The following is a 27,015-nucleotide window of genomic DNA, read 5'->3' on the forward strand; positions in this document are numbered from 1 at the left end:
CATTCAAAAGAAAGGCTCATAGGTTGTATTGTAAGTTGTTACTTATTTTCTGTAAAAGGAATGACACCTTGGTTTAAAGGAGTTGTTTGCTTTCAGTAGGTGTGTTACTGGAAGTGGAACCGAATTTGATTTGTATGATATTGTAGTTACACAAGGTTGATAGTGGAAATCTCAAGCTGATTTTGCTTGGAGACTGGATGTAGGTCGAGATAGACCGAACAAGGATAAATTCTGTATTCTTTGTGTGTTTGCTTTTCAAATTGCAAAATTCGTTAATATTCTGCAGACAATTTTTAAAAGCACTATTCACCCCCCCTCTAGTGCTCGTTGCCTCGATCCTACTGCACTTTCAAAAACCTCAACTTTCACCTTTCAGGGTGTCAGAAAACTTGTGAAACCGGCCATTATTTCATGTCGTCAAGCCAACCGGTATCTACAGAAGGGTCGTATTGGGTACTTGGTTTATATGAAGACCAAAGTTGATGATAAACTCTTAGCTACAAAGGTAGAAATTGTGCGAGAATTCATGAATGTTTTCCCTTAAGAACTTTCAGGACTTCCACTTGATAGGGAAGTCGAGTTCCAGATAAATCTAGCTCCAAGGTACGACACTCATCTTTATTCCACCATATAGGATGGGACCTACTGAGCTCAAAGAACTCAAGGATCAACTGCAGGAGTTATTGGATATCGGATTTATCCGACCAACGGTGTCACCTTTGGGAACACCGATCTTGTTCGTGAAAAAGAAAGACAGATCACTGCGTATGTGCATCGATTACAGAAAATTAAATGCAATGACAATAAATAACAAGTATCCTCTGCCAAAAATAGATGATTTATTTAATCAACTACAAGGTGCAACCTGTTTTTCTAAATTGGATCTACGTTCTGGGTATCATCAGCTAAAAATCCAAGAAGAGGATGTTGTCAAGATAGTGTTTCGCTCAAGATATGGTCATTATGAATTCTTGGTCATAACCTTCGGGCCAACGAATGCCCTGATTGCATTTATGGATTTAATGAACCGAGTGTTGAAACCATTCTTGGACAAGTTCGTGGTGGTAGTCGTGGACGACATCCTCATATATTCGGCCAGTAAGGAACAACATGCAAAACACATGAGAATTGTTTTGCAAATACTTAGAGATCATAAGTTATTTGCTAAGGTCTCTAAGTGTGCCCAGAATCTTAATCAAGTTTTTTTGGGGACATATCATTAGTAAAGAAAGAGTGATGGTGGACCCAGCAAAAGTTGAAGCGGTGACCAACTAGCCTACACCCAAGAATGCCACAGAAATTCAAAGTTTCTTGGGGGTTAGCAGGTTATTACAGGTGCTTTGTGAAAGAATTTTAAATATTGCCAGCTCCCGTGACTAAGTTGACAAAGAAAGATGTGAAGTTCGAATTGAATGAAAAGTGCAAGAAAAGCTTTCAAGAGATCAAAAAGCGATTAACCACTGCACCATTGTTAATTCTACATTTTGGCACTGGTGGTTTTACCGTTTATCGATACGTCGCATAAAGGATTGGGTTGCGTCTTGATGCAACACAATAGGGTTACCACATACGCCTCACGACAACTAAAGGTATATGAGATAAATTATCCAACTCATGATCTGGAATAAGCGGCGGTAGTGTTTGCACTAAAAATATGACGATACTATTTATATGGAGAACAATTTGAGGTATTCGTTGATCATCAAAGTTTAAAATATTTATTTTTTCAAAAGGAATTGAATATAAAACAGAGGCGATGTCTGAAATTACTAAAAGATTTTGACTGTTGAACTGAAATATCACTCAGGGAAAACTAATGTAGTAGCTGACACACTCAGTCGAAAAGCAGAATCAGTCACTAGACTATCCATATCAAATCTGCTAGTGAACATTATAGGGCAAAAAGCAGAAGTGTGATGTCTTTCGGGTTGATTGATGTTTGTTCAGGCGACCTTAGGATCAGAAATTTGAGATAAAATCAAAGAGAAGCAACTCTTAGATCAAGAGTTAGAAGAAATCAAGTCAATAGTAATTAATGGTGAAGATCCAAATTTCAAAGTAGATGACCAAAGTATGTTATGATTTCGAGATCGTGTATGTATTCCTAAGGATGAAGAACTTAGAAAACAATTACTGGCCGAAGCACACTATTCCAGGTATTTCATTCACCCTTAAAGTACAAAGATGTACAGGGATTTAAAGAATAATTTCCGATGGAACGGAATGAAGAAAAATGTTGTTGAGTTTGTCAATAGATGCTTAATATGTCAGCAAGTAAAGATTGAGCATCAAAGACCGGGTGGACTATTGCAACCGCTACCAATCCCTGTATGAAAGTGGACAGATATAACGATAGATTTTGTCACAGGATTCCTTAAAAGACCAAAGAAAGATTAAATGCAATCTAGGTGATTATAAATAGACTGACCAAATCTGTGCATTTTCTCGCGTGCAAGACAACGCGCTCTTTTGAACAGTTGGCTCGTCTCTTCATTAGAAAGATAGTGAGATTGCACAGAGTACCAGACTCCATTATTTCTGACAAAGATTCAAAAATCACCTCCAATTTTTGGCAAAGCTTTCAGGAAGCAACGAGAACTCAGTTAAAAATGAGTACAGCTTTCCACCCACCTATAGATGGGCAATCAGAAAGACTCATTCAGACATTGGAAGATATATTGTGAGCTTGTACACTGGAGTATCGTGACTCTTGGCACGAGATTCTGCCACTAATTGAATTTGCCTATAACAACAGTTTTCAAGCCAGTATTGGTATGGCTCCATACGAAGCCTTATATGGGAGACGTAGAACGTCTCTATGCTAAGACCAAGTAGGTGAAAGAAAAACCTTAGGACCTGAGTTTGTGCAACAAATGAAAGATCAAGTCAAGTTTATCCATGAAAGACTCCAAGAAGCCCAGAGTCATCAAAAAAGTTATGCAGATAAGAGGCGACGTGAGTTGAAATTCAAGTTAGGTGATCACGTCTTCTTGAAGATATCACTATTTAAAGGGGTAATAAGATTCGAAAAAAAGGGCAAATTAAGTCCAAGGTATATCTGACCGTTTAAAATTTAGAAAAGGATAGGGTCTACAGCCTATCAGTTGGCATTACCCCATCGCTCTCCAGGATAAATAATATATTTCATGTATCCATGTTAAGAAAGTATGTACCAGATCCTTCACATATATTGGATACAGTGGAATCGGTGTTGGACATCGAAGAAGATATAAGTATTCAGGAAGAACCAATTAAGGTATTTGAATTTAAGAAGCACAATATCAGAAACAAGGTTGTTCTGATGGTCATTGTGAGATGGAAGCATCACAGTAAGGATGAGGCTACATGGGAAAATAATGCAGATATGTACGCACAGTTTTTTCAGTTGTTTTCGAGAAAGATTCGAGACGAATCTTCTTGTAAGGAGGGTGGAATTGTAACGCCTTCCCCGTCGTGGGGCGGTTACGAGAAGAGGAGGAACTGCCGCCCCCTTTCTCTCCCACGAACTTGATCGTGGGAGAAGAGGGGGGAGAACGGTTCCCCCGATTTTTTGAAAGAGGGTGTGAAAAGGGGGGATGGGGGTAACCGACAGCCCAAGGCTATAAAAGCCATGAGAGGGCTCCTCCCTTTTCGTATCCGCATCGCAGAGAGGAGCAGAGGAAGAACGGGAAGGAGCATCAACCTCAGGTAAGCCCTCCTCAACCTCTCTTTCGTTTTTCACTTTTGTTTTAAACGTTGAGTCACCGGCAACTCCATAGTTGCCGGCGAGTTTCAGTGAAACAAGGATAGGGAAAACCCTATCTCTGTGCCACTTTTGGAGGGTGCCCCTCTGCTACCGTCACTAGAGGAGGAGAGGGGGACAACGTCCGCCAGCGATCAGCGATCGCCAACAGTGCCACCCCCCATTTACAGAAGATGGCAACAGTCCGAAAATAGGCGTTGCTAGAACTGTTGAGAGACTTCATGCAGACTCGATCTGCATTTCTGCAGACCAAGTCGGACATCAATCTGGATGACCCAGACTGAGCAGGGTCAAGACTGATTAGGCAGGCTCAGTCTGGGCATGCCAGACCAAGTCAAATACAAAAAAAATATAACAAACTGACTCGAGCCTATATTCAGTCTGGACAGATCGAGTCGGGTCTGGGTTAGACAACATACCGACTCAGGTCTGTGTTAATTGACAGACAGACTCGGTATGGGGTCTGGATTAATTGCCAAACCGACTCGATCTGAACAAACCAAGTCGGGTCTAGATTACTTGACAGACCGACTCGATCTAGACGGACCGAGTCAGACCTGGGTGGTTGATAAGACTGACTCAATCTATGGACAGACTGAGTCAGGTCTGTAACACTTGACAGACTGACTCGATCTGAATCGACGGAGACGAATTTGTATATTGCAATGGACTGACTCGGTCTAACCGGATAGAGTCAAGTCTAAATTAGTTTTAGACCAATTCGATTTGAGTAGACCAAGTCGGGTTCATAATTGTTAGAATGACTCGATCGGCCCAAGTCAGATCCGATCGGACCAACTCAATTTAGACCGAGACAAGGATGTTTAGCAAGGACACCATGCAAATGCCAAACCATCACAAACAGGTTTGGATCAAGCACACCGGATCCAAGATCCAATTGAAATTTTAGTTAAAAATCTAAATGATGCATTTTAGAATCAGTGTGGATTTGGATCTAAAATTTAATACGAAGTTGACATGGTATAAAGAAGTGGTGTAGAGACGACATAGATGTCGCTATGATTGGTCGAAAGAGCAAAAAGACCATTTTTGCCCTTGGTATGCCTACATAGTAAACAAGGCATAACTTGATACTCCGAAGTCAAATTCAGGTAATTGTTAGATCTTTGGATTCTAGTTTTTGAGTAGGATCCATTAACAAGAGATGTGATGACAAACTCTGAAATAATAAAGTCAGAGTTTGGCATTTAAGTCTAAAGGCATTTTAATAATTTTGACGATGATACAAGATATTCATTGATTTCATATCAAACGTTTCAAGTAAGTAAACATTTGCAAATTCCTCTTTAGTTTATTAAAACAGATGCTAGATAGTTTAGGCATCGTTCAATGTGATTCCAAGTGCTTTAAGTATGCTAGTTTTGTTTATTATTAATAGAGATTGTTTTACATGCTTAGAAATCTATAAAATTCAAGTGTGATGCTTAAACCTGATCATGCATATTTCCTAATTTATGATATAAATGTGGTATGACATGATTGCAGGTAAGAGATTGATATGTTACGTGAGAATTGAGGGTAGAGTTTCAGAGTCTCGGGGTAGGTATTACCTTGGGGAATGTCACGCTTATGCCTTGGAAAGGGCATTATAAGTATCGTGAATTAATCTGTGGTGGGTTGTCATCCTTAACAGACATATGAACATGTGTTAAAAAGTGGTTAGTGGATATACATTGATGATTGTATAATGTACTGACTTCAAGATGTGAATATTGAGAGAAAGTTGTGTATAGGATGACAACACAAAACATGATGGGCGACTCTACTAGGAGGCATGGTCTGGGACAAATGTTGAGATGTATACCTCGTGAGTAACTTCAGAATATCTCAGACGTTCATAGGTGACCCTTAGGGGTTAAAATATTACCCACTAGACACATATATGATGTAGCATGAACCACAAAACCTTGGAGGCAGGTATAGCTCCTTGAAACACCTTGAGGGCAGGTGTAGCCACCCTAGCTCTTCGGCTAGCTACCAATTGAGCTCTTGAGCTCCCGACGAGCAGCTACAACACCAGTGTCGGTAGTCTAGGTCGGTTTAGACTACGTTGTTGTGAGTGGTTCATATATCTGACCAACATTGTAAACTCGGGGTTGTTTACATGGGTTACTACGCCCGAAGAGGCTACGTCTGAAATAGCCGATTAGAGTAAAGTATGTGTTTGAGAATGAGGTGAGAGATACAATAAATGGAGGTAAAACTCATAAATAACATGCGTACATAATTAGCAAACTAAACTAAGACTAGGAGCTTAGATATCACTACAGTTATAACGGTCGTGTCTATTTGTAAATCTAATTATACTGGGTTGTAAACTGACCTCCTTACTTTGGTTACAATTGTAAGTTCAGGAACTGCTGTCACTCACAGGACTTAGTAACGGAGTGCGACTCTGCTATATCAAAAGTATGGTTCGCCTCTACTCTTTTATTCTGCTTTTGTATTTAAATGGTTATGTCATTATAACCGAATGTATGGACCTTCAATTATTAAATCAAAAAAAATTATTTGTCATAGTTTTGAGATTGTGTTGAGATTAATAGAGTAATTTCAAGTATTAACAATTCTAGAACATATAAAATAAAATATAGAAAGTAAGACCTTAAACGAGCAACATTATTATTATCATTTAAGACTTAAGAGTTATTGCATATTAACAGTAAATTGCAACTATAGAACAACATAAAATAAATTTTTTGGGATAACCAAAGAAAACCCAACCTCGCTCATCAAGCTCATTGACGTACAACCCCAAGTCCGCCTTGTTGCCCACAAGAGAGCACACCAGCTTTGGTCTAGTGGCAAAGGAAGCACATCATGGGTTTTAAACTCATGACGTCCCGTGTGCATGAGTTCCCTCTACCCGATAAGTGGAGCCCTCGCAGGCCACAAACTTTAACTAACTAATTGTTTCAGTAGTCGAACATAATGGAAAACAAAGTTCTGAAAAGAAAATAAATATAAAAAAACAAGTAAAAAGGTTCTTAACAACATGACAAAATCAACGGGCTAGAATCCCATCTTAACAATTAAAAAAAATATTAGGTGATTATTCTTACCATACAATATATATATATATATATATATAGGAAAATGAAAACCTACAAAATGGGTGCTAAATGAAACATGTTATTGGATTTCCTGTGCTTTTTTCGAAATTTCAGCCTAAGTGATTGATTTACTAGAAATAGACACTAGGATCATGCATTTAGGATGGAAAAAAATGGTACTTGAAGCCTCAAAAATTTATAAAAATTGTAGGCCGTTGATTTTCGAAACCTTATAAAAACATCAGTGCATCGAAATCAAATGCTCCAAAAAGTGATTTCTATAAAAACAAGCATATAGATCAGAATTTCAAAAAAAATAACAAAAATATATATACACACACACTTTTTGTATGTTTCAGTCTCGACACACACAATCTAATATACATTAGATGGATCGATGGGTCATCAGGATGGCGACAGGTAAGAAAAGGGACGAGAAAGAAACAGAGAAAGGAAAAGAAAACAAAATAACAGAGAAAAAGGAGAAGCTACCTCAAAGAAGTTCCATCATTATCGATGATTTTGACGACAAATTCCTTGGACGTGAACGGCAACTTTCTTACAGTGTAGAGACTCTTCCGGCCATCATAGGCCGGGAGGCTATTCCCCATATTGCTCTGTCTGTACAACCTGACGAGCTCCGCCATCACCGTTCTCGCCCTCCTCCTCGACGCCAACTCGGGCGAGAAGGAAACCTACACACATGCACGCACCATGCACATACACACACCAAGAGCGAGCGAGAGAGAGAGAGAGAGATTAGATTCAGAAACGTACGAACAATTTCACTCGCTAAGGGAAAACAGAGACAAAGAAAGAGGAAGCAAAGGCGCCTACATCGTAATGATAGATGACCATATCCCTTGGCACATTGACCTTGAAATGGTTAGCTCTAACCGTACACGGCACGCCGATCGTCCCCTTCCCCGGCCGGGGAGCGAATCGTATCGCCTTCGACGATGCCGGAGCGGGTGCGAGCGTCATCTTCTCCAACTGCTCGGCAGCCGCTTCTGCGGCCGCTTGAGGAGCGGCGGTCGGCGGCGGCGAGGGTTGGTGAGGAGCGGTCGGCGGTGGTGGCCCGGGCTGACATGGAGTGGCCGGCAGCGGTGGCCCGGGCTGACGTGGAGCGGACTGCGGTGGCGAGGGAGCGTGGGTTGGCAGAGGGACGGGGTGGATCTGAGAGTGCTGCGGAGAGGGAGAAGGCTGGCCTGCATGGCGAGGGACGTGGCCGCTGCGCTGAGGGTGGCCAGCCGGAGCTCCACCTCTCCCTCTCCCTCTCCCTCGTGAGGAGTAGGTTTCGGAGGACCGATCGTTCCGGTGACGGGGGTTCATCTCGCTGAATCCGATCAGCGATAGATCAACCGCGTCCGGTTGATGGTATCGACACACACTCAGACAGAGAGAGAGAGAGAGTTATGCAGGAGAATGAGAGTAACAGACAGAGTACCGGTATAAGTTAGAAGCTTCCTCGAGAAGGAAGAGAGAGATAGAGAGACAACATCTCAGAGAAGGAACGAGGGAAGGTGGAGAACGTGTACAGAGACGGAAGCAACAGACGTGGGGAAGGTGGAGGGAGGGACTCGAGGGAGAAAAAGAGCAAGAATAATTTACGGAAAGCGACTCCGAATAATTATCTATTTACAGAAAGAAATTTAGTGCTCGGATTGTGACGTTCAACTACTTGCTCACCCACTAAAATTCCAAAATGACATTTTTGTTTTTTTTTTAAAACTTATCCCGTGCCATATTACGATGGTAGTTCATCAAACAATCATAAATAAGGGTACTTTAGTCACTTCATCTCACTAAACAAAGAGCCAACGAATGATTTCGGGACTAACCGTGTATCCGAATCGTGAAGCATAAAAGCAGGCGGGTGTATGTAATAACTAAACAACCGAGTGTGTTTCTGTAATATTTAAAAAATGACCTAGACGGAGCGCGCGTGCATGAGCAGTTGTGAGACGTGAGACGTGTTGTTTGGATTATTACCTTCCTGCCCTTGTTTTTTATCTCTTTTTACCGCACAAACACCGCACCACTCGATCAACCCCCTAGGCGTATGAGTCCGTTGACCGCGCGGACTAGGACCGTTGAGAGTGCTTGCGTTCGAAGAATGAGGTTCGTCCTCGACCAGACCGGGCTCGACGTCGTTCAGTTTCCGAACTTTTTGTTCGTTCGTTGGGAAACTGAAGCAATAGGAAGCACTTGAGGGCTTTTGAGTAATTTGACATAATCATTGCCAAACTGATATACTTCAGAAGTTGAAAAAGTCACATATGTCCTTGGCTATTTAAAAACTGCCTTGTACGTCCTCCTTCGTTGAAGGCGTGGTTTCCGGCGATGAGGGTCTTTTTGGTATTTTCCGAAAAGATAGGGTTTGAATCTGTATCGCTATTTGGGATTCCCGCAAAATTGCTAACCAAAATTAGTGCGGGCAATGATAACGTGTCGTATCATGGGAACGGAATGTGATTGGCTTCCATTACTACAGTGACAAAATAAATTGTAGCAAATTTCTGATGAGAAATTGAAATTCCTTTCTCTCGCGTTTTTGTCAGAAAATATCGGCAAATATAAAACAAATAAAATAAAAAAAAATCAGAAATAACAGGTAGGTGCTAAATGAGTTTTTCAAGTTTTTTTTTTTTTTAACTCTAACTTTACTAGAGGTGGCAAAATCTGACACGACCTGCCAACCCGCCTCTTAGGCGAGTTCGGGTTGGGCTTAAGCCAACCCGTTTAATAAACAGGTTGACCCGCCTAACCCGTTTATTAAACGGGTCGGGGTCGGGTTGGGGGTATGCCAACCCGCCAACCCGGCTGACCCGTTTAATAAACGGGTTAGGTGGGTGGGCCAACCCGACCCGTCAACCCATCAACCCAACCCGCGAACCTGAGAACCCGTTTACCCGACCCAACCCATTTATTAAATGGGTTGGCGGGTCGTGTCGGGTTACCTGTTTATTAAATGGGTCGGGTTCGTGTTTGCCACAACCGACCCGTTTAATAAACGGGTCGGGTTCGGGTTGGGGTATGCTGACCCGCCAACCCGACACGATTGCCACCCCTAAACCTTACAGATGTGAACAATGTACTTGGTTTTATTTGAATCAGCTCTTGAAGAGCACGATTCCTACCAATGGGTGGATTTTTATAAGGTTCGAAAAATTAACCGTTTAAAATCTTTGTAATTTTTTTATGCTTCAAATATCTTTTTTTTTTTCATCAAAAACACATGATCTAGTTCTAGATTCTTCGTAAATCTACCATGCCCAATACATTTATGGGATCAGAACTTCGAAAAAAATACAGAAAAATCCATTTAACACAAATCATTTAGCAAGTATAAATTTTGCACCTACCCATTTCTCATATATCTGATAGAATCATAATTTTCATAATAAAATTAAAATATTTTCATTAAATGATATTGTCCCAATTTCAGATGAAATAATACAATATTTGGGTCTTTTAAATAATGATTAACATATCATGTATTTTAAAAAAAATTGTAGGTATTTGTCACCATATCTACAGGATGCATGGTGATATGCTGGTGGGGAGTGATTGTTTAATTATTATGCAAATTAATTGCATTTAATTTAGTGCAATACAAAGGAAGATGCATATACCAAGAACTAGTGTTGTCAGTACGGATGTGTATCTTACTGAATCGGCCGTATCGCCAGAAAATCGATGCGATAGTGACTTGAATTGGTTATTTCTTAATAAATATAAAAAATAGCTTAAAATTAAATTTTAAATATTATTTTAATGTATTTAGCATGTGTCGCATTTTGACTGACATGTAATATTTTTTTATTTATTTTTTGGCCGATTCAGTTGAGAATCGATATCGACCAATTCACCTGAATTAGTTGGTGAAACAAACTATATAGGTCTGATTCCAGCACTAACAGCATTGCCAAGAACACAAATGATAATGAAAGTGGTTTTACACATTCCTTCTTGTTAAGTCAATATTTCAAATGGATCGGATATGGTCAGACATCAGATATGGGTTTGAATGTAATTTTTTAATTTTGATCTTTTTAACTAAAATTCAACAGTGCACTTTGGTCGGATTCCGATCTGTTCAATTGAATTACTTTTGGATTCGAGTCAGATTCATATCAGTATTCTAATTTGGATCTAGAATTTATCCAAAACAAATTTTGATCCTTTTGCATTTTTTTAGCATGTTTTTCTTCTTTTTTTTTCTAGATCCATTACTATCACTTGTATTTCGGATTCGGATTCAACCTATTGGGATACTATTCGAGTTAATATTCATATCTAATGTTTGCATTTCAAATTTAGATTTATATCTAGTATGATCCAGCCCAAATCGTTTGCACCCTTACTTGTAGGCAATCAACCTATTATTTATGCATTCACACTCAATTCATTCTCATCTTTCTTCCCCTAAAGCCCTTTAACTCTTACAAAGAAATTTAACACAACAAAGACAGGAGTCCCCTATACTTTAAGAGATGTAGGATCCACAATATTTAGGGCTAAATCGAGGAAATTGTAAATATTTGGATCAAAATTGATAAAAATGGAATCCTCCCATGCATTTGCAAGCAACATAAGAATTTTTTGTTTTCAATTTAGTTGAGTACATATTAAAAAAAATAAAAAACATTTCCGCTTAAGGAGGTGGAGAATAATGGTACATTGGCCATGCAAGTACTTGTTATGCTTATGATATGGTATGGCTATTCAAACATTTTTATTGGTTCTAATCATGCCTTAGGAAGATACTTTAGCCAAGTTGAAGCACTACTCGACTCATCATTTATCGTTTGACTTTATTCATGTTGTGCATTAATTTATCCTTTTTAGTGAGCTTCATCACATGGACAACCACATCCATGTCATTATCTTCATTTTTTTGTAAGGGCACCATGTTACCTACATAATAAAGTTTCATATATTAATAAGTATATTGCATTATTTATCAAATCAATAACATGTTGCTTCACGTATATGCATGTGAAACAAGTCTTATTTGCATGAAAAGTCAAAATGATTTTTTTGGTGATGCTTCGTTTGATTTGTAAAGCATTGTGTTTGTAAAGCAATGCATGTAAGAATGTTGTTTTATTCAAAAAAGAATGCATGAGAAATATAGATGAAGAAGTCCTTAAACATTGAGTTAAACAAAACATCATAGCACCTCAAGAATCGACTCTTGCCTATCAAGAGTCTACTCATGTTTGTCTATGGGTCAAATGGCAAAAGACCTTGCAAGAGTTGACCCTTAGTAAAAAAAGGATCAACACTTATAGGAGAGAAGTGTCAACTCCCTAAGTTGGGTGTCGACACTCGAGATACAGAACTAAAAGGTGTTAAGACTCGAGGGTGTCAACTCTCCAAGCTAAGTGTCGACATTTGAGACACAGAACTGAAGACTTAGACTCAAAAGTCTACTCTGCAAGCTAGGGTTGACCCCTGAGGCGAACTAAACTACATTTTGTTCTCAGGAGTTGATCCTTCAAGCTGAGAGTCGACCCTTGAGGCTATGAATTGAGTTTAACATGCATGGATTCAGAAAAAAAATATATTATCATCAATACATGTGTAATAAAATATATTTTTAATATCAGAATTATGAGAACTTACCTCGTAGAGTGCATTGATAAGAGGAAAAAAAATCCCAAAATCCTCAAAGAATTTTTCCTCCAAGTTGAACCTCCAATGTGTAAGACTGAACTCGGTTAAGGGGGGTCAAGCCTAACTTTGTTGAGTTCAGTCTCGGCACACCTGAATAGCATCGGGTCAGGTGGATTGGCAAGGAGTTGAGCTCGACTCAGTGTAGCTCAGTTCATTGGTTAGGTGTGACACGGTCACATGAGCTGGAGTGGAGTTTGTACTAAGGTGGGTCTGAGGTGGTCAAGGAGGCAGTAGGTTGGGTTGAACTGGTGCAAGCAGGGGCGAGTTCAGTAAGCTACCCAGGTGCAAGCCGAGTGAGCTTAAGTGGGTGCGGGCTAGGTAGTGCAGCCACCAGCAAGAAAATTTGTTGCTGCTGGTGGTTACAGTCACCACAAGAAGAAGAAGTGAGGTGGGGATGAGAGATAGTGGAGTGGCTTCAGATGAGTGAAAGTGGAGGAGGAAGAAGTCCTTAAATAGGGAAGGAGAGAGGGTTTGGTGTTGCCAAATGGCATCACCAAACTGAAAACTTGTGAGGCTTTGTCTTCACAAATGTTGAATTAAATTCAACAGTTGTGAAATTCATAAAACCGTGGGAGCAAAACCATTTGCGCCCCTATGGAAGTGAAGAGATATATTTGGATCTTGGGTAAGATCGAGATCCATATCCACATGATCCAACAAGACTTAATCTGGTTGGTCTTCAATTTGGGTAGTTAGTTTAGGTTATTTACATTTTAATCTTTTTACCAACTAACTTCCTAGTTATTTCTCTTAATTTTGTCTTGCAATCAAAATCAAAACTTTTAATAATGTTTTTAAAAAATATGAATTTTAATAATTGATTGATCTTGGTCAACCAGGTCATGGACAATTATGACCTTCTGGTCATAAATATTCTTATAATAACCATTTTACCCTTGAACTTGTCGAGTGAGTTTTAAGAGCATACAAACTTTGTTTTTGACGAAATCATTGGTGTTCTTTTCAAAATTCTGATGTGGTTGCAACAGTGTATTGGAAATCATAAAATGGGTCATCAAAATATCCATTTCATTTGATATTTATATTTGATCAAAATTTTTGAAGATTTATTGAGTATTACGAGATCAACCTATTTTTCATAAATATTAAGATTCTTACCTAGAAAAATCCACTTTCTATAGGTCAAATATCTCACAAACATCAATTACTTCTAATACTCATCTGTCCCAAACACTTCTAAAACCACACACACACACACACACACACACACACACACACACACATATATATATATATATATATATATATATATATATATATATCATAAACAGACACCATTGACATATGTAATATATATACTAATTGAAAGAAATGCTAAAACTTAATTAAATATTCATTCTATTTAAAAAACTAAATATAACCTAACAAATATCATTCACAGTTTCGTACATAGGTTAATAAAAAAAAACCTAATTAAATATTCATTCTAAAACCATTCACATAATATATGTGTGTGTGTGTGCTTTAATTGAAAATACCATAAAAATGACTTATTCTCTGATGGCTTTAATGATATATATATATATATATATATATATATATATCATAAAAAAATGTTAACAGAAACTTAAAAATAGACAGGGCCAGATAATCACACCTTAAGCTTGAGGAGAGAGAGAAGAGGAAGTGAGCAATGAAGAGGGAGGGGGTCACCGAAGTAAGCAATGTGGAAGAGGGAGGGAGGGAGCGTGGCAAGGGGTCACTAGAGTAAGTAGCGAAGAGGGTGGGGATCGTCAGATTGAACAACAAGAAAGAGGGGGGGGGGGGGGGGGAGAGTCGGGCAGGAGGTCGTTGTTGTGAGCATCGATCAAGTGATGAGAGAAAGAAGAGGAAAGGGAGGCCCCATCGGGGGCCTTCTTGAAATTTTTTCTTAAATGTTGGTCAAATGGGGGCTTTAATCTCACTCTATAATGACAACATAATTGTTGTCATTGTATAGTAAACCTATAACGGCGAAAGCCAAATCTCACTGTTATTGATCAATAACAAAGTGATCTTGTTTGTTAAATATATCAATTAATATGTTTTAATGCAATATCTAATAGCTAGAAAATCTCGCCATTATACAAAGATCTTTAATGGTGAAATATGTGCAAGGGCAAGGCAGAACTGGGAATATAAATATCATCATTATTGATGAAGCTATAGTGGCAACCATCATGGCTGTAGTAGAGAAACAATGGTGATATATTTATATCTCTGTTATTACCTATCAATTAGCGGGGATAAAAAATTCACTATAATCAATAGTGGTGAGAGTTTTTGTCGTTGTTAAAGAGTTGCCGCTATTGATCCTCATCCTTATAGTAAACAAATTTTCATGTTTGGAACCATAAGTGTTTGGTTCAGGTTCGCTTTAAAGTTGAGCAATTGATCGGCTGATCTTTTTGCTTTTTGCCGAAAGAGTCACGAATATGAGTTTGTTGATTCTCTTGTGAAGATGTTATGCTTGTGAATCTTTTGCTTTTCGTTGAGTCAGCTTATGTTGCATGGAGAAGGAAGTTTTCGTCCCTAGAAGATCTTTATCTGTGTGTGTCTGTTAGAAAATCTTATAAGCCTCATCCACTTCAGAGAAAGGATCAATCTAAGGATGTTGTAATTCAGGACAACCCTTTAAGATATGTTGGCTTGATGACATTTCCTGCCAGATTTTAGCATTCTTATTTTAGGTAGTATTAAGAGATGCATGAAACTGCCTTGAAAGAGAAGTTAAATTTCATTAGTTGAATTATCTGATTAGTGCTTTGCACTATATATTATTGAAGGAAGAATTTAGTTGTTTATGTTATTATATGTTATACAGAAGATTATATTGCATCAACCACCCATTGGTCCTTTGCACTGATGATGTTGGGATTTCCTTAACCAGTCTTTCTCAGAAGTACTACCTCACTGCTTCAACATTTGGCATGTAGCCATAGATGGCATTGTTTACTCTCTTAGAAATATCATAGTAGTCTGTCAATCAATTTTCATTTGTGCAGACACTGTCAAGAAGCAATAAAGTTTTCTTGAATATCAAACACGGATGTTTTCTCTTTTCTATTATAAGTTTCTGAGATTTTTTTATTAAAGATCTTTGCTCTAGTTCCTTTTCAACACAATTATTTATTAGATAAAACCAAGAATGATAGGCTTTCTAGCTGACATGGGTTGTCAATGATGCAAATGATTCAACCTGAATCATGAGATACCGTATAAGTCAACATGATTAGCATGAGTCCATCGAGTTTGGAGACTTTGGTGTAGATCTCAGACAAGCTCAAGCTCTAGTTGAATCTGAACTCTCTAACTTGGGTTATTCTGTAACAATATTTACCAGTTCTGGATAAGTAACTTGGACAAATAGTTCTCTTATAAACAGGTTATGGACCAACAGGATATGCTTCATTTGCAGCTGTCTATGCGGGGTTGGAGATCTACAGATGCATGTGCTTGTTTTAGATGTACTCATGGTTTAACCTTCCCATATTAGTACTAGTGTATCTTATAGTAAATGCTCCTAGAATATGAAAATATAATAGCGAAACAGGTCCAACAAACAAGTTTTCTTTATAACAGTAAATATTCTTTTTATTGTGTCTTAGACCACTGTCTTAGTTTTGGGAAACCAGTACTCGGAGCACCTTTCAAAAAATAGAGTCCCCTCATCTGTACCTATATTTGATTTTTTAATTGTTTGTATTGTGCTAGATCCTTGCAATTCCAGCCATTCCATTGACAATGTCTGCAGGGCTTCTCTTTGGCAGTGTCACAGGGACTATCATAGTCTCAATCAATAGAACGTATTGGTTCTTGAAACTGGATTTTTTCTTCTTGCTTGTTGATGGTTCTGTTTTTGTAGTTTTTAACATAGTTGCTAGGTCGTCGCCCAGAAGCGACACATCACACCGGTGCCCAAGTGTGGTGTCAAATAGGCAAGGGTTTCTTCACTTTGTTGGACGGGTGGGGGTAAAGAAGTTAGTCCAATACCATAAAATTAGGTTAGCCACTTGGAACATAGAGTCTTTAATTGGTAAGTTGGTAGAGATAGTAGATGTTATGTGTAGGAGAAAGATTGATATTTTATGTCTACAAGAGACCAAATGGATAGGTGAGAAAGCAAAAGTGATAGAACCTTGGGGATATAAGATTTGGTATACAGGAATGAATAAGGATAGGAATAAAGTAGGGATTGTTATGAGTCGTGAGTTTATAGATAATGTAGTTGAGGTCCGTAGGAAGGGTGATAGGATTTTACTTATTAAATTAGTATTAGGTACATATATTATTAATATTATTAGTGTTTATGCACCTCAAGTAGGTTTAGATGATTCCATTAAGCGTCAATTTTGGGAAGATTTAGATGGAGTAGTACAAGGGATATCTTATGGAGAAAAGCTTTTCATCGGCGGTGACCTTAATGGACATGTAGGCATTAGTAGGGATGGATTTGAGAGTATCCATGGAGGCTATGATATAGGAGAAAGAAACGAAAGTAGAGAAAGGATTTTAGATTTTGGTTTGTCCTATGATATGATCTTAGCAAACACTTGGTTCAGGAAGAGGGTGTCTCACCTAGTAACATTTAAAAGTGAGGTTAATACGAGACAGATAGATTTTTTTCTACTTAGAAAGAGAGCTAGGGGTTGATACATTGATTGTAAGGTTATACCGGGAGAAAGTGTAGCTACACAACATAAATTCTTAATTTTAGATCTTAGAATTAGACATTACCGCAAAAGGGATAGACATAGAATATATCCTAGAATTAAGTGGTGGGCACTGAAAGGAGCTAAACAAGGAATGTTTGTAGAGCAGGTAGTTAAGAAAGTTGATTGGTGTCTCGAAGAAGATTCAGAATCAATGTGGAATAAGATAGCAGGTGGCATGAAAAAGGTGGCTAAGGAGGTATTGGGTGAGTCTAAAGGCGGTGCACCGCTAGTTAAGGATACATCATGGTGGAACGAGGATGTCAAATTAGCTATTAAGGTTAAAATAGAGTGTTATATAAATCTAAGCAAGAGTCGTGATAATGAGAATTTGGAGAAGTATATAATAGCAAAGAAGGAAGCTAAAAAAATAGTTCGAAACGCGAGAGATAAGGTATATAAGGAGGTTTATGATAAGTTGGATACCAAAGAGGGCGAGAAGGATATTTATAGGCTTGCAAAGATGAGAGATAGAAAATCGAGGGATCTGGGTATGGTTAGATGTATCAAAGATGAAACGCAAAGGGTTTTAGTCAAAGATGAGGAGATTAAGGAGAGATGAAAAGATTATTTTGATAAGCTTTTTAATAGAGGTCATGCTCAGGATCTTGGAGACTTCTCTGTTCCTTTTCATGAGATGAATCGTGACTTCATGCGCAAGATTCAAAAGAAAAAAATTACAGAGGCTTTGAAGAAAATGAAATCAAGAAGGGCAGTTGGCCCAAATGGTATACCTATCGAGGCTTGAAAATGCTTGGGAGAGAAAGGTTTAGAATGGTTGACAAATCTTTTTAACAAGATTTGGCGGACAAATAAGATGCCTAATGAGTGGAGGAAGAGTACTTTGGCGCCTCTATATAAGAATAAGGGTGATATACAAGATTACACAAACTATCGTGGTATAAAACTCATGAGTTATACTATGAAACTTTGGGAGAGGGTGATTAAGTCTAAGTTGAGGAATGTTGTCATGATATCGGAGAATCAATTTGGTTTTATGCCTGAAAGACCAACTATGGAAGCTATACATCTTCTTAGATAACTTATTGAGAGAAATAGAGAGAGGAACAAAGATTTGCATATGGTTTTTATTGATTTGAAGAAGGCATACGATAGAGTACTTAGGGACGTTCTCTGGTGGACAATGATGAAGAAAGGTGTTTCTCTCAAGTCCATTATTTTAATTAAAGATATGTATGAAGGAGTAGTAACCAATGTTCGCACTTGTGGAGGGGTGACAACCAATTTTTCTATAACGGTTGGGTTACATCAAAGATCTGTTTTAAGCCCTTTCCTATTTGCTATAGTGATGTATGAGCTTATGAGATCAATTCAAGAAAATGTGTCGTGGTGTATGTTGTTTGCTGATGATATTATTTTAATTGATGAGTCTAGAGTTGGGGTTAATGCTAAGTTAGAATTATGGAGGCAGACATTGGAAGCAAGAAATTTTAAGTTTAGTAAGAGTAAGACAAAATATATGGAATGTCGGTTTAGTAAGCAACGAAGTAGTGATGGGAGTGTAGTGAAGCTTGGTGAGCAAGAAATACCGGTGCATGATTGTTTCAAATATTTGGGATCTATCATTCAAAAGTATGGAGAAATTGATGGAGATGTAAATCATAGGATAAAGGTTGGGTGGATGAAATGGAAAAGTGCAACTGGAGTGTTGTGTGATCGTAGAATGCCATTGCGGTTGAAGGAAAAGTTTTATAGGACAACTATTAGGCACGCTTTACTATATGGTACAGAATGTTGGGCTGCCAAGAGACATCATATTCAAAAAATGAGTGTAACTGAGCTTAGATGGATGTGTGGAAATACAATAAAAGATAAGTTTCGAAACGAGGAGATACGTAAGAAGGTAGGCGTTGTACCCATTGAAATTAAGATGAGAGAGAATCGTTTACGGTGGTTTGGACATATTTGACGAAGGCCTAATGATGCTCCAGTTAGAAGGATGGAGAAATGGGAAAATATATTAGTTAAAGGAGGTCGGGGTAGGCCTAGGAAGACATGGATGAAGATGATAGGAAAGGATATGAATGCTTTGAACCTCACCGAGGACATGGTATTTGATAGAAATGATTGGAGGAGAAGGATTCATGTGGAAGACCCAGAATGATTTTCTTTTTTGGTTCATATCGCCGACCCCAATTGTTTTGGGATGAAGGTGTAGCTGTTGTTGTAGCCGAGTTGCCAGTAGAGGAAGCAGGAGCAGGAAGAGATACAGGAATCAAAAGCAAGAAACAAGGCACTTTCAAAATTTTAGCAAGGGCGAAAGCGTGGAATGACTTAGAAGTGAATCGGGAATCATCTCGGAAGCAACCTAAGAAGCGAACCGAAAGTGACCTAGGAGGCAAGGGGGAAGTGAAAAAAGAAATAAAAAGAAAAAGAAAAAGAAAAAAGGAGGAAGCATGTTTCCAAAAAATGAGAAGCATGTTTCTCATTTTTGGGAAGCGCATTTCCCAAAAATGAGAAACGTTGTGCTTCCCAAAAATGGGAAACACACCTCCCAAAAAAATTTGCACTTGCCAGCGCATTTTGAAAGCACGATGTTTTGCACTTCCGAAACATGCTTCGGGGAAGCGCACTTCCCCACTTTCTTTGGCGCTCCGGTAACTCTGGTTTTTAGCATGTTTTGTGCCTTTGGCAGGTGGCAGCATCTTTCATTTTTCTGATAGCCAGATATTTTGCTTGTGAACGCATCTTAAAATTGGTGGAAGGCAACAAAAAGTTTCTAAAGCAATTGGAGAGTGGTTTCAGAGTTGTCAATCTTGCAACAAAAAGGCTTGTGATCGCAACAAAAAGTTTATTGCGTATGAGTCCTTTGCTACCTTTTTCTCTTGGGAATTATCTTTATGGTCTCACTTATGTGAAGTTCATCACATATGTACTGGGAAGGTGTTAGTCTTAAGTCTGGATGATTCTATTAGTTTTCTTTAACTTGAAATGTTTTATAGATCAACGTATATTACTTGTCTGTAACTGTGGTTCATTCTGCAAAACAAAAATGCAAGTGAAGAGACTGTTGCAAATTTGAGTGATTTATTTGTTTTCACCTTCTGATACAATTCAAGTGGATTTTACTATTTTTATCATCTAGGTTATTGTGTTTCATGTGTGTCTCCTAGTTCAAGCTTAAGATGGCTTGAGTTTCATTAACTCTAATTTGTATATGTTATTCAATCCTTGTTCTTTTAGTTGGTTTGTCCTACAGTTAGTGGGAGTACCGTTGTAAAGGGATCTTCAGCCCCTTTTACATTGGCAATAATATTAAGACTATATCTATCTCATTGGTTATGGCTCTTTTCAAACTATTATTCATCTATTGATAAATGGAAGTTTGCCTGAAAATCCCTCCAAAAGCTATTGGTATTTGATTATAGTTATGTTGTTTACCTGTTATATAGATATTTCTGGTATAAACAGGAAAAAGAGGCTTTACGGGTGCAACATTTGCGCCAATGAAATCACGCCAGTAAAATTGCATGCGCCAGTGAAAATATTTTCACTGGTGCATGCAATTTTCGTCAGTGAAAGCCTTCACTAGCGAGGCTTTCACTGGCATGCCTTTTGGCGCAACATTGCGCTAGTAAAGCCCTCATTTCTTGTAGTGTGAATAAATTGACAAAATTTAGAAAAAAACAAAATATAATACCTGTTAGTGAACCTCCCAACTAATCTTGAGCACAAATTAGTGTTTGCACTATATCAGGCTCCAATGGGATCCAATATATTGCTTGCTTTACTAAATGTTGATTTTAAAGTTATAGTTGAAACAAAATTAACTAACACGTCTTGTGCCAAAGATTATATGATTGGATGTTTTGGAGAATTATGTTTTCACTATTCTGGTATATCAAAATTTGGATATTCTAGAATATATATTCATATTTGTTTTCATGTTTTGGCCTTGAGAAGACTCACGAAGGTAAGTTTTGAAACCACCCAAAATATTGAAAGATTCTTCGCCCACATCATTAATATGAGTATTATCTAGATGAGATGCACTAATACTTGATTGACTGTCCAAGGTACTAAAAATATGTAAATATTCATTATAAAGAGACCGAAGACACTCTTTCATCTTAAGGATGTGATCAAAACTCAGAGAACCATAGATGCATAATTAATAATTAATAGTATTTTATTGACTTCATTTTGTACCTCGGATCGAGTACAATTGTCACTAACAAAACAAAGTTGCAATTATCCCAATATTTATAAAAATTTTCTTTCATCTTTTTAGTTGTATTGTTATGAACTTATGTCTACATTTACACTATTTGACCATGAATCCATATAAAATTTGACCAAACATATTGAAGTAAAGAATATATAAGTGGTGAAAATTTTGGACTTAGAAAATTTATCAGTCACTACATAGAACACCAAATCTGACATGCACATTTTCAATCATTAATAGATAGTGCATTTTTTTCAAACTCTCGATCATGATTTTGAAAACAAAAGAATAGTTTTTTTTATATTCTAAAGCCACTTGAAGCAAGAGATGAGTTTACATAGTAGGAACATCCTGACACAAGAACTCACATTTCATACATAGCTGATCAACATGTTTGAAGCTTGGTTCTTAACACAAGTCTCTCTCTCTCTCTCTCTCTCTCTCTCTCTCTCTCTCTCTCTCTCTCTCTCTCTCTCTCTCTCTCTCTCTCTCTCTCTGGTTCCTTAAATCGAAGACCAAGATGCAGAGGAGTCACCCTTTTGGCTCGCTAAGAGCTTCGATCACGACTAGTGGAGGCAGGGCTGCTTGACAAGGTGGTGGTCACAAAGGAGTCTTTTTTCTGGTTTAGAAAACTCTAACAAAACCTAGAACTTTTGAGGGAATTGCACTTATAGATATTAAAGAAATAATCGATTTGATCCAAGTCATACATTGAGTTAGAGTTCTCAATTAAGTTGGCATCCACTTTTGATTCTTTGCTATCACTTGTTGGATTTATTATTTGTGTACATGGTGGCACTAAAATGTTTATCATTCTGAATCTTGGGAGCCACATATGGTGCATTTGTTCTCACTAATTTAAAGACCACAAATTGTCTCGAACACTCTCAATAAAAGTCACATTCAAGCCATCTAGGAAAGGTTTGCATTGCCAAATAAAATGACATATGGAGCATGAACATATTATGGATATAAACCCAAGTAGCTGATCAATGAAGTTAACATCTAAATCCTTCTTGAAAATGACATTAAGGGCCTCTCCTACTGTGTCAAACATGAAGAGAGAGAGAGGGGGCATCCTTGACATAATCCACACTTCATGTCAAAGTATGGACCTCGTTCACCATTGAACGAGAGAACCACTTGAGCTAAGGTCAATTCCAATATCCATTTAATGAAGGTGCTTGGAAAGGCCATATCCTTCATCCATTGTTAGAGAATGTCTCAACTAACCATATCAAATGCCTTAAAAAATCAAGTTTTAAGATGAAAAAAGGCTTGCTTGACTGGATCATGGTATGGACCAATTGTTGACGTTGATGTAAAACCATAACCAGATTGTATTAAAGAAATAACACATACTGGTATTTGCCATAGAAGAAATGAGCATTGGTGCAGGTGCGCACAACGTTCTCCTCAGCCTATCGATGCCCACGATGAGCTCAGGCCGTCAAGTTGATGGTGAGCCGGACTCTCAACCCAATGAGAAATGAGGACACCTTGGTTGCTATCATCAAGCAACTGTGCCTCAATTTATAAGGGAAAGAAAGTGGGGGTTACATACATGGCATTCATGTATGTGAACCCTTTATATGTCATATTGAATATAAACATTTTACATTCACGTAATAATTTCTCCACTAATTCTCCACTAATACCCCACTAAAACCTTCATTAGTGTCAAACCAGGTCACACTTAGGGTTGAAGCCGATCCAAAATGTCCAACCCCAATTTGTTGGCAATGAAAATGCTATCATCAAGAAGCCAACCCTTTGGGAAAGCCGACTAACAAGGAGAGATGAGCGAAGGTAGCACACATTTCAATCTTTTTGCCAACACCATTGCCAATATCTTATAGGGATTGTTTAAGAGTGATATTCGGCAAAACCAGGTTATATCCTCAACTTGTGCTTTGTTCGAAATGAGAATGAATTCCGGTTGAAATATTTAAGCATGATGCCATTTGAAATGAACTCGAAAGCAAACCGTAGTAAATCAAGTTTACAATCATCCAAAAAAACCTTGAAAAAGTGAGTGGGAAACCATCTAGGGCCGACCCTTTGGACAAAATATGATCTTTTGGCTTGAACATTCTTTCAAAAATTGTTGAATCATACTCTACATCAAATTTTAAAATGGCCAAAATATCACTTGAACCCATCACCCTAATGTGCACTTCCCAACAAGTCATATTGTCATTTCCATTAATGAAAATAACCACTTACTAATGATGCAAATCAACAAACACTTAAGATGCAATATGTGGCAAAATAAGTTCATTGTTCCTTCATTAAAAACTCCATCATTCATCAACCTGATGTTGAAACTGTTATATTTGCCTTTTGAATAGTGTGATGATGCCTTGCTCAATTCAATTTTGGTTTTCATCATGACTGTAATTTTCCATTATGGGCTTTTAAGAGGCATCCCAATAATGATCCAATGCCTTAAGGGGAAGAGAAGTTGTAAATCTAGAGGATATTTAATGTGGAAATTTTTATTATTTTCTTTTTTCTTTTTTCAAAAACACAATAGAAGACTAATATTATTTTAAAACTACTTTTTGAATGTAGGTTTCCAAACTAGGATCTCAAAACTCACAAGACAATTTGCACATTTATGCAAAACATAAGAGTTATTCATTTCACAAAATGTCTTTTATATAAAATGTTTATTATTATTTATATCTATGTACAAGGTTCCAAAACAACATAAGTAGTCATAGGTCCACGCCCCTGAATTTTCATGAGTTGCCCACGTGTCCTCCGCTGCCACATGAGTCTATCACTGGACACCTGAAAAATAGTAATAATTGTGGGGTGAGACAACACATGTCTCAGTGTGATCCAACCACTCAACACAAATATCACGTGGTAGTAGCAAGAGATCAATTAAGTTGCCAAAGTCATTTGGTCAAAACTTTATTTTCCCCAAACAAGAGGAGTCAACCCTTAACTCGTTAGGTGTCAACCTTCAAGAGAACTCACATTGTGAAAGAAACTCATGAGGAGTCAACCCTATTGAACCTGGAGTCGACCCTCAACTGGGGTTAAAATCTTTTTTATAAGAACCTAGAGGAATCAACTCACCCAACCTAGAAGTTGACTCTCAAAACAAACATAACCCAAAGTTGGAAGAGAACTCGACTCTCTTAATCTAAGAGTCAACTCTCAACTAAATAGAACCACCATTAGCTATCAAGAAGGAGTTAACCCACCAACCCAGAGGCTGACCCTCATTACATAATGTAATAACAACGTAATCAATGAGGAGTCGACCCACCCGACTCTCAAGGCAAAACAAAATACTAAAGCTGGTTAAGAGTCGACTCACCCAACTCAGGAGTTGACTTTGAGGTGCACCTGAGCACACAACCCATGCATGATTAGTTTATTCATCTATTATTTAATTACTTTTGCATTACATGCCATGCATATACACAATTTTAGTTATGATTCTGATTACACTAAAGGGATACCACTTTCCTTGAAACTGTAGGCATCTCTAGCCCATCCAAGGGTGTTCATTCATATATTTACTTGTGTTTTTTAATCCTTGGAGGACATGGGGACACTTGCACCAGAGTTGAGGACCCTTCGTCAAGGTATCTCTCTTTTTGGGACCTAGAATCTGAGACTTTATCTCTCTCCCTAAACTCGATGTAGTGCACTACTGAGCATACTACAATAATTCCACCTCTACCTCAACTATCGAAGTCCAATGTCCCATAAGCCCCATGGTAGGGGACAAATTCCTTAGATCCACATGACAAGAGCTCGCACAAGGGGACTCTTCATTACTCATGAGTTGTCTCATGGAATGAAGGGGTTGACTCTTATGTTCATGAGTTGACTCACTTTATAGGAGTCAACTCATTTGTTTTTAAGAGTCGAGCCTCTATAAAGCAAGGGTTGACCCAGGCATTGCAAGAGTTGACTCCCTAAGTGCAGGGGGTCGACTCTCTGTCCCCATAACCCATTACAAAGTTATGAAATTGAGGTGAGACGACCATGATCAACAGGGGTTGACCCTCAAGGATAAAGCAAAGCCATGCCATGAAAGAGTCGACTCCTGATCAATAGGAGTCAACCATAAACAGGGTTAAACCAAAAATCCTAATTTCAAAATGGAAATCTTCAACAGAAATTCATAGATTTTTATTATAAAATATGAAATAAACATTCTAACATGCATTTCTACAAGAAAAACAAAATCAATAATGCATTCATTCTCATACCTACTTAAACACTCACATGCCTACTTTTGAAATCATCATTTCCTAAGCATACAATAGTCATAGGTATTTGAAATTCTGAAAAAAAAACTCAAACTGAAAGCATGGTTGAACAACTGCATAACATGCAGTGAGTTTCTTAGCAGAAAACATGCATGACACATACATTAAACACTTCCTAAATATGCCAAATTTTACCTAAGCTAGCATGTTTTTCAAACATCATCTACATGCTTACATGCCCCTAGAAATCGTAGAGTAAGATAATCACACCTTGTTTGTCACAAAAAAAGCTAAAAAATCCACCAGATATGGATGATCCACACCCAAATTCACCAAGACTCCCGATAAGTTGGTGAATCTTCCCAAATTTTGTCAACAAGACCACTAGTCATGGCTCGAAGGATACAACCCCTCTTCCTCCACCAAAACATGATGGGTGTGAGGGAGTGGGGCAAAAACAGAAGTTGGGTGTGTACAGGTGGTGAGTGGAGATGAGAGGGAGAGAGAAAATGATGTATGCATACTCAAGGGAGAGATAGATTAAGTTAAATAAAAAAAGCATTTAACTTTAATATCTCTCTCAACACCTGTAGTCCATGTCATATTGGTGGGTTGAGTTGTCCCTTTTTATGAGAGCTGACCCTATCACAATTACCACCATACCCTTATAGCTTATTTAAATTTTCATTTAATCCTTCATGTACCCATTTTAACCTTTTTTGTTAACCTATTTACCATACTACCATTACCCATTAAAGCCAAGGTCTTTTTAATAAATTTCTAACAGTCTTTTTCCTTTTCAAAATTTTTTGAGTACATCCCTTGTCCAAAAATTATGTTTTTGCCCCTTGATCAAATTAGATCCGATCAAAACCCAATTTTGATGATTTCAAAGTTCATTCATCCCAAGAACTAATGTACGATAATATTAAATAATGATTTATATGTAAAAACTTGCGCAAATATATTAAAATATGGAAATATGGTTTAGAAGAACAAGATGTTATGGCAGTGGTGCAATTTATGTTCGCAAATAAATTTGTGCCTCTCTATGTAGTATTAGATCAATGCCTATTTAGAGCGATTGGAAATCAATGATTCATATTGCATGAAAACTTGGTGAAATAGAAATCAAGGTTTATCATCGACTCAATTATATCCAAAACATGATTGCTATTAAACAAGTAATGCCAAACATATTTACATGTTAAGTAAAAAACATGCAACTATATTTTTTATAAGTGTAAAATGGTTTAAGATATAAATGTTTTAGGAGCTACTCATCACTTTATATATGTACACTAACGCTTGGTCTACCATTACCTCCCGCTACTGTAAGGAAAAGACATGCATGAAATCTCATAATGAGCAAAAGTAG

General features: G+C 37.8%; 1 protein-coding gene across 1 annotated transcript in view; it reads right to left on the reverse strand.

The window, feature by feature from the left end:
* The window catches only part of LOC149828309 (protein argonaute 1A-like), a 30,013-nt gene extending 22,213 nt beyond the window's left edge, over positions 1–7,800 (reverse strand). Inside the window, exons 1-2 of the mRNA XM_090018154.1 lie at positions 7,654–7,800; positions 7,309–7,511 (exon numbers count right to left, since the gene is read on the reverse strand). Of these exons, the coding sequence (XP_089874280.1) occupies positions 7,309–7,511; positions 7,654–7,800 (350 nt within the window). The remainder of the gene's footprint in view (positions 1–7,308; positions 7,512–7,653) is intronic.
* Between the last annotated feature and the right edge of the window lie 19,215 nt (positions 7,801–27,015).

This window comes from Nuphar pumila, chromosome 9, assembly GCF_984573655.1.
Source record: "Nuphar pumila chromosome 9, dmNupPumi1.hap1.1, whole genome shotgun sequence".
Taxonomy (NCBI): Eukaryota; Viridiplantae; Streptophyta; class Magnoliopsida; order Nymphaeales; family Nymphaeaceae; genus Nuphar; species Nuphar pumila.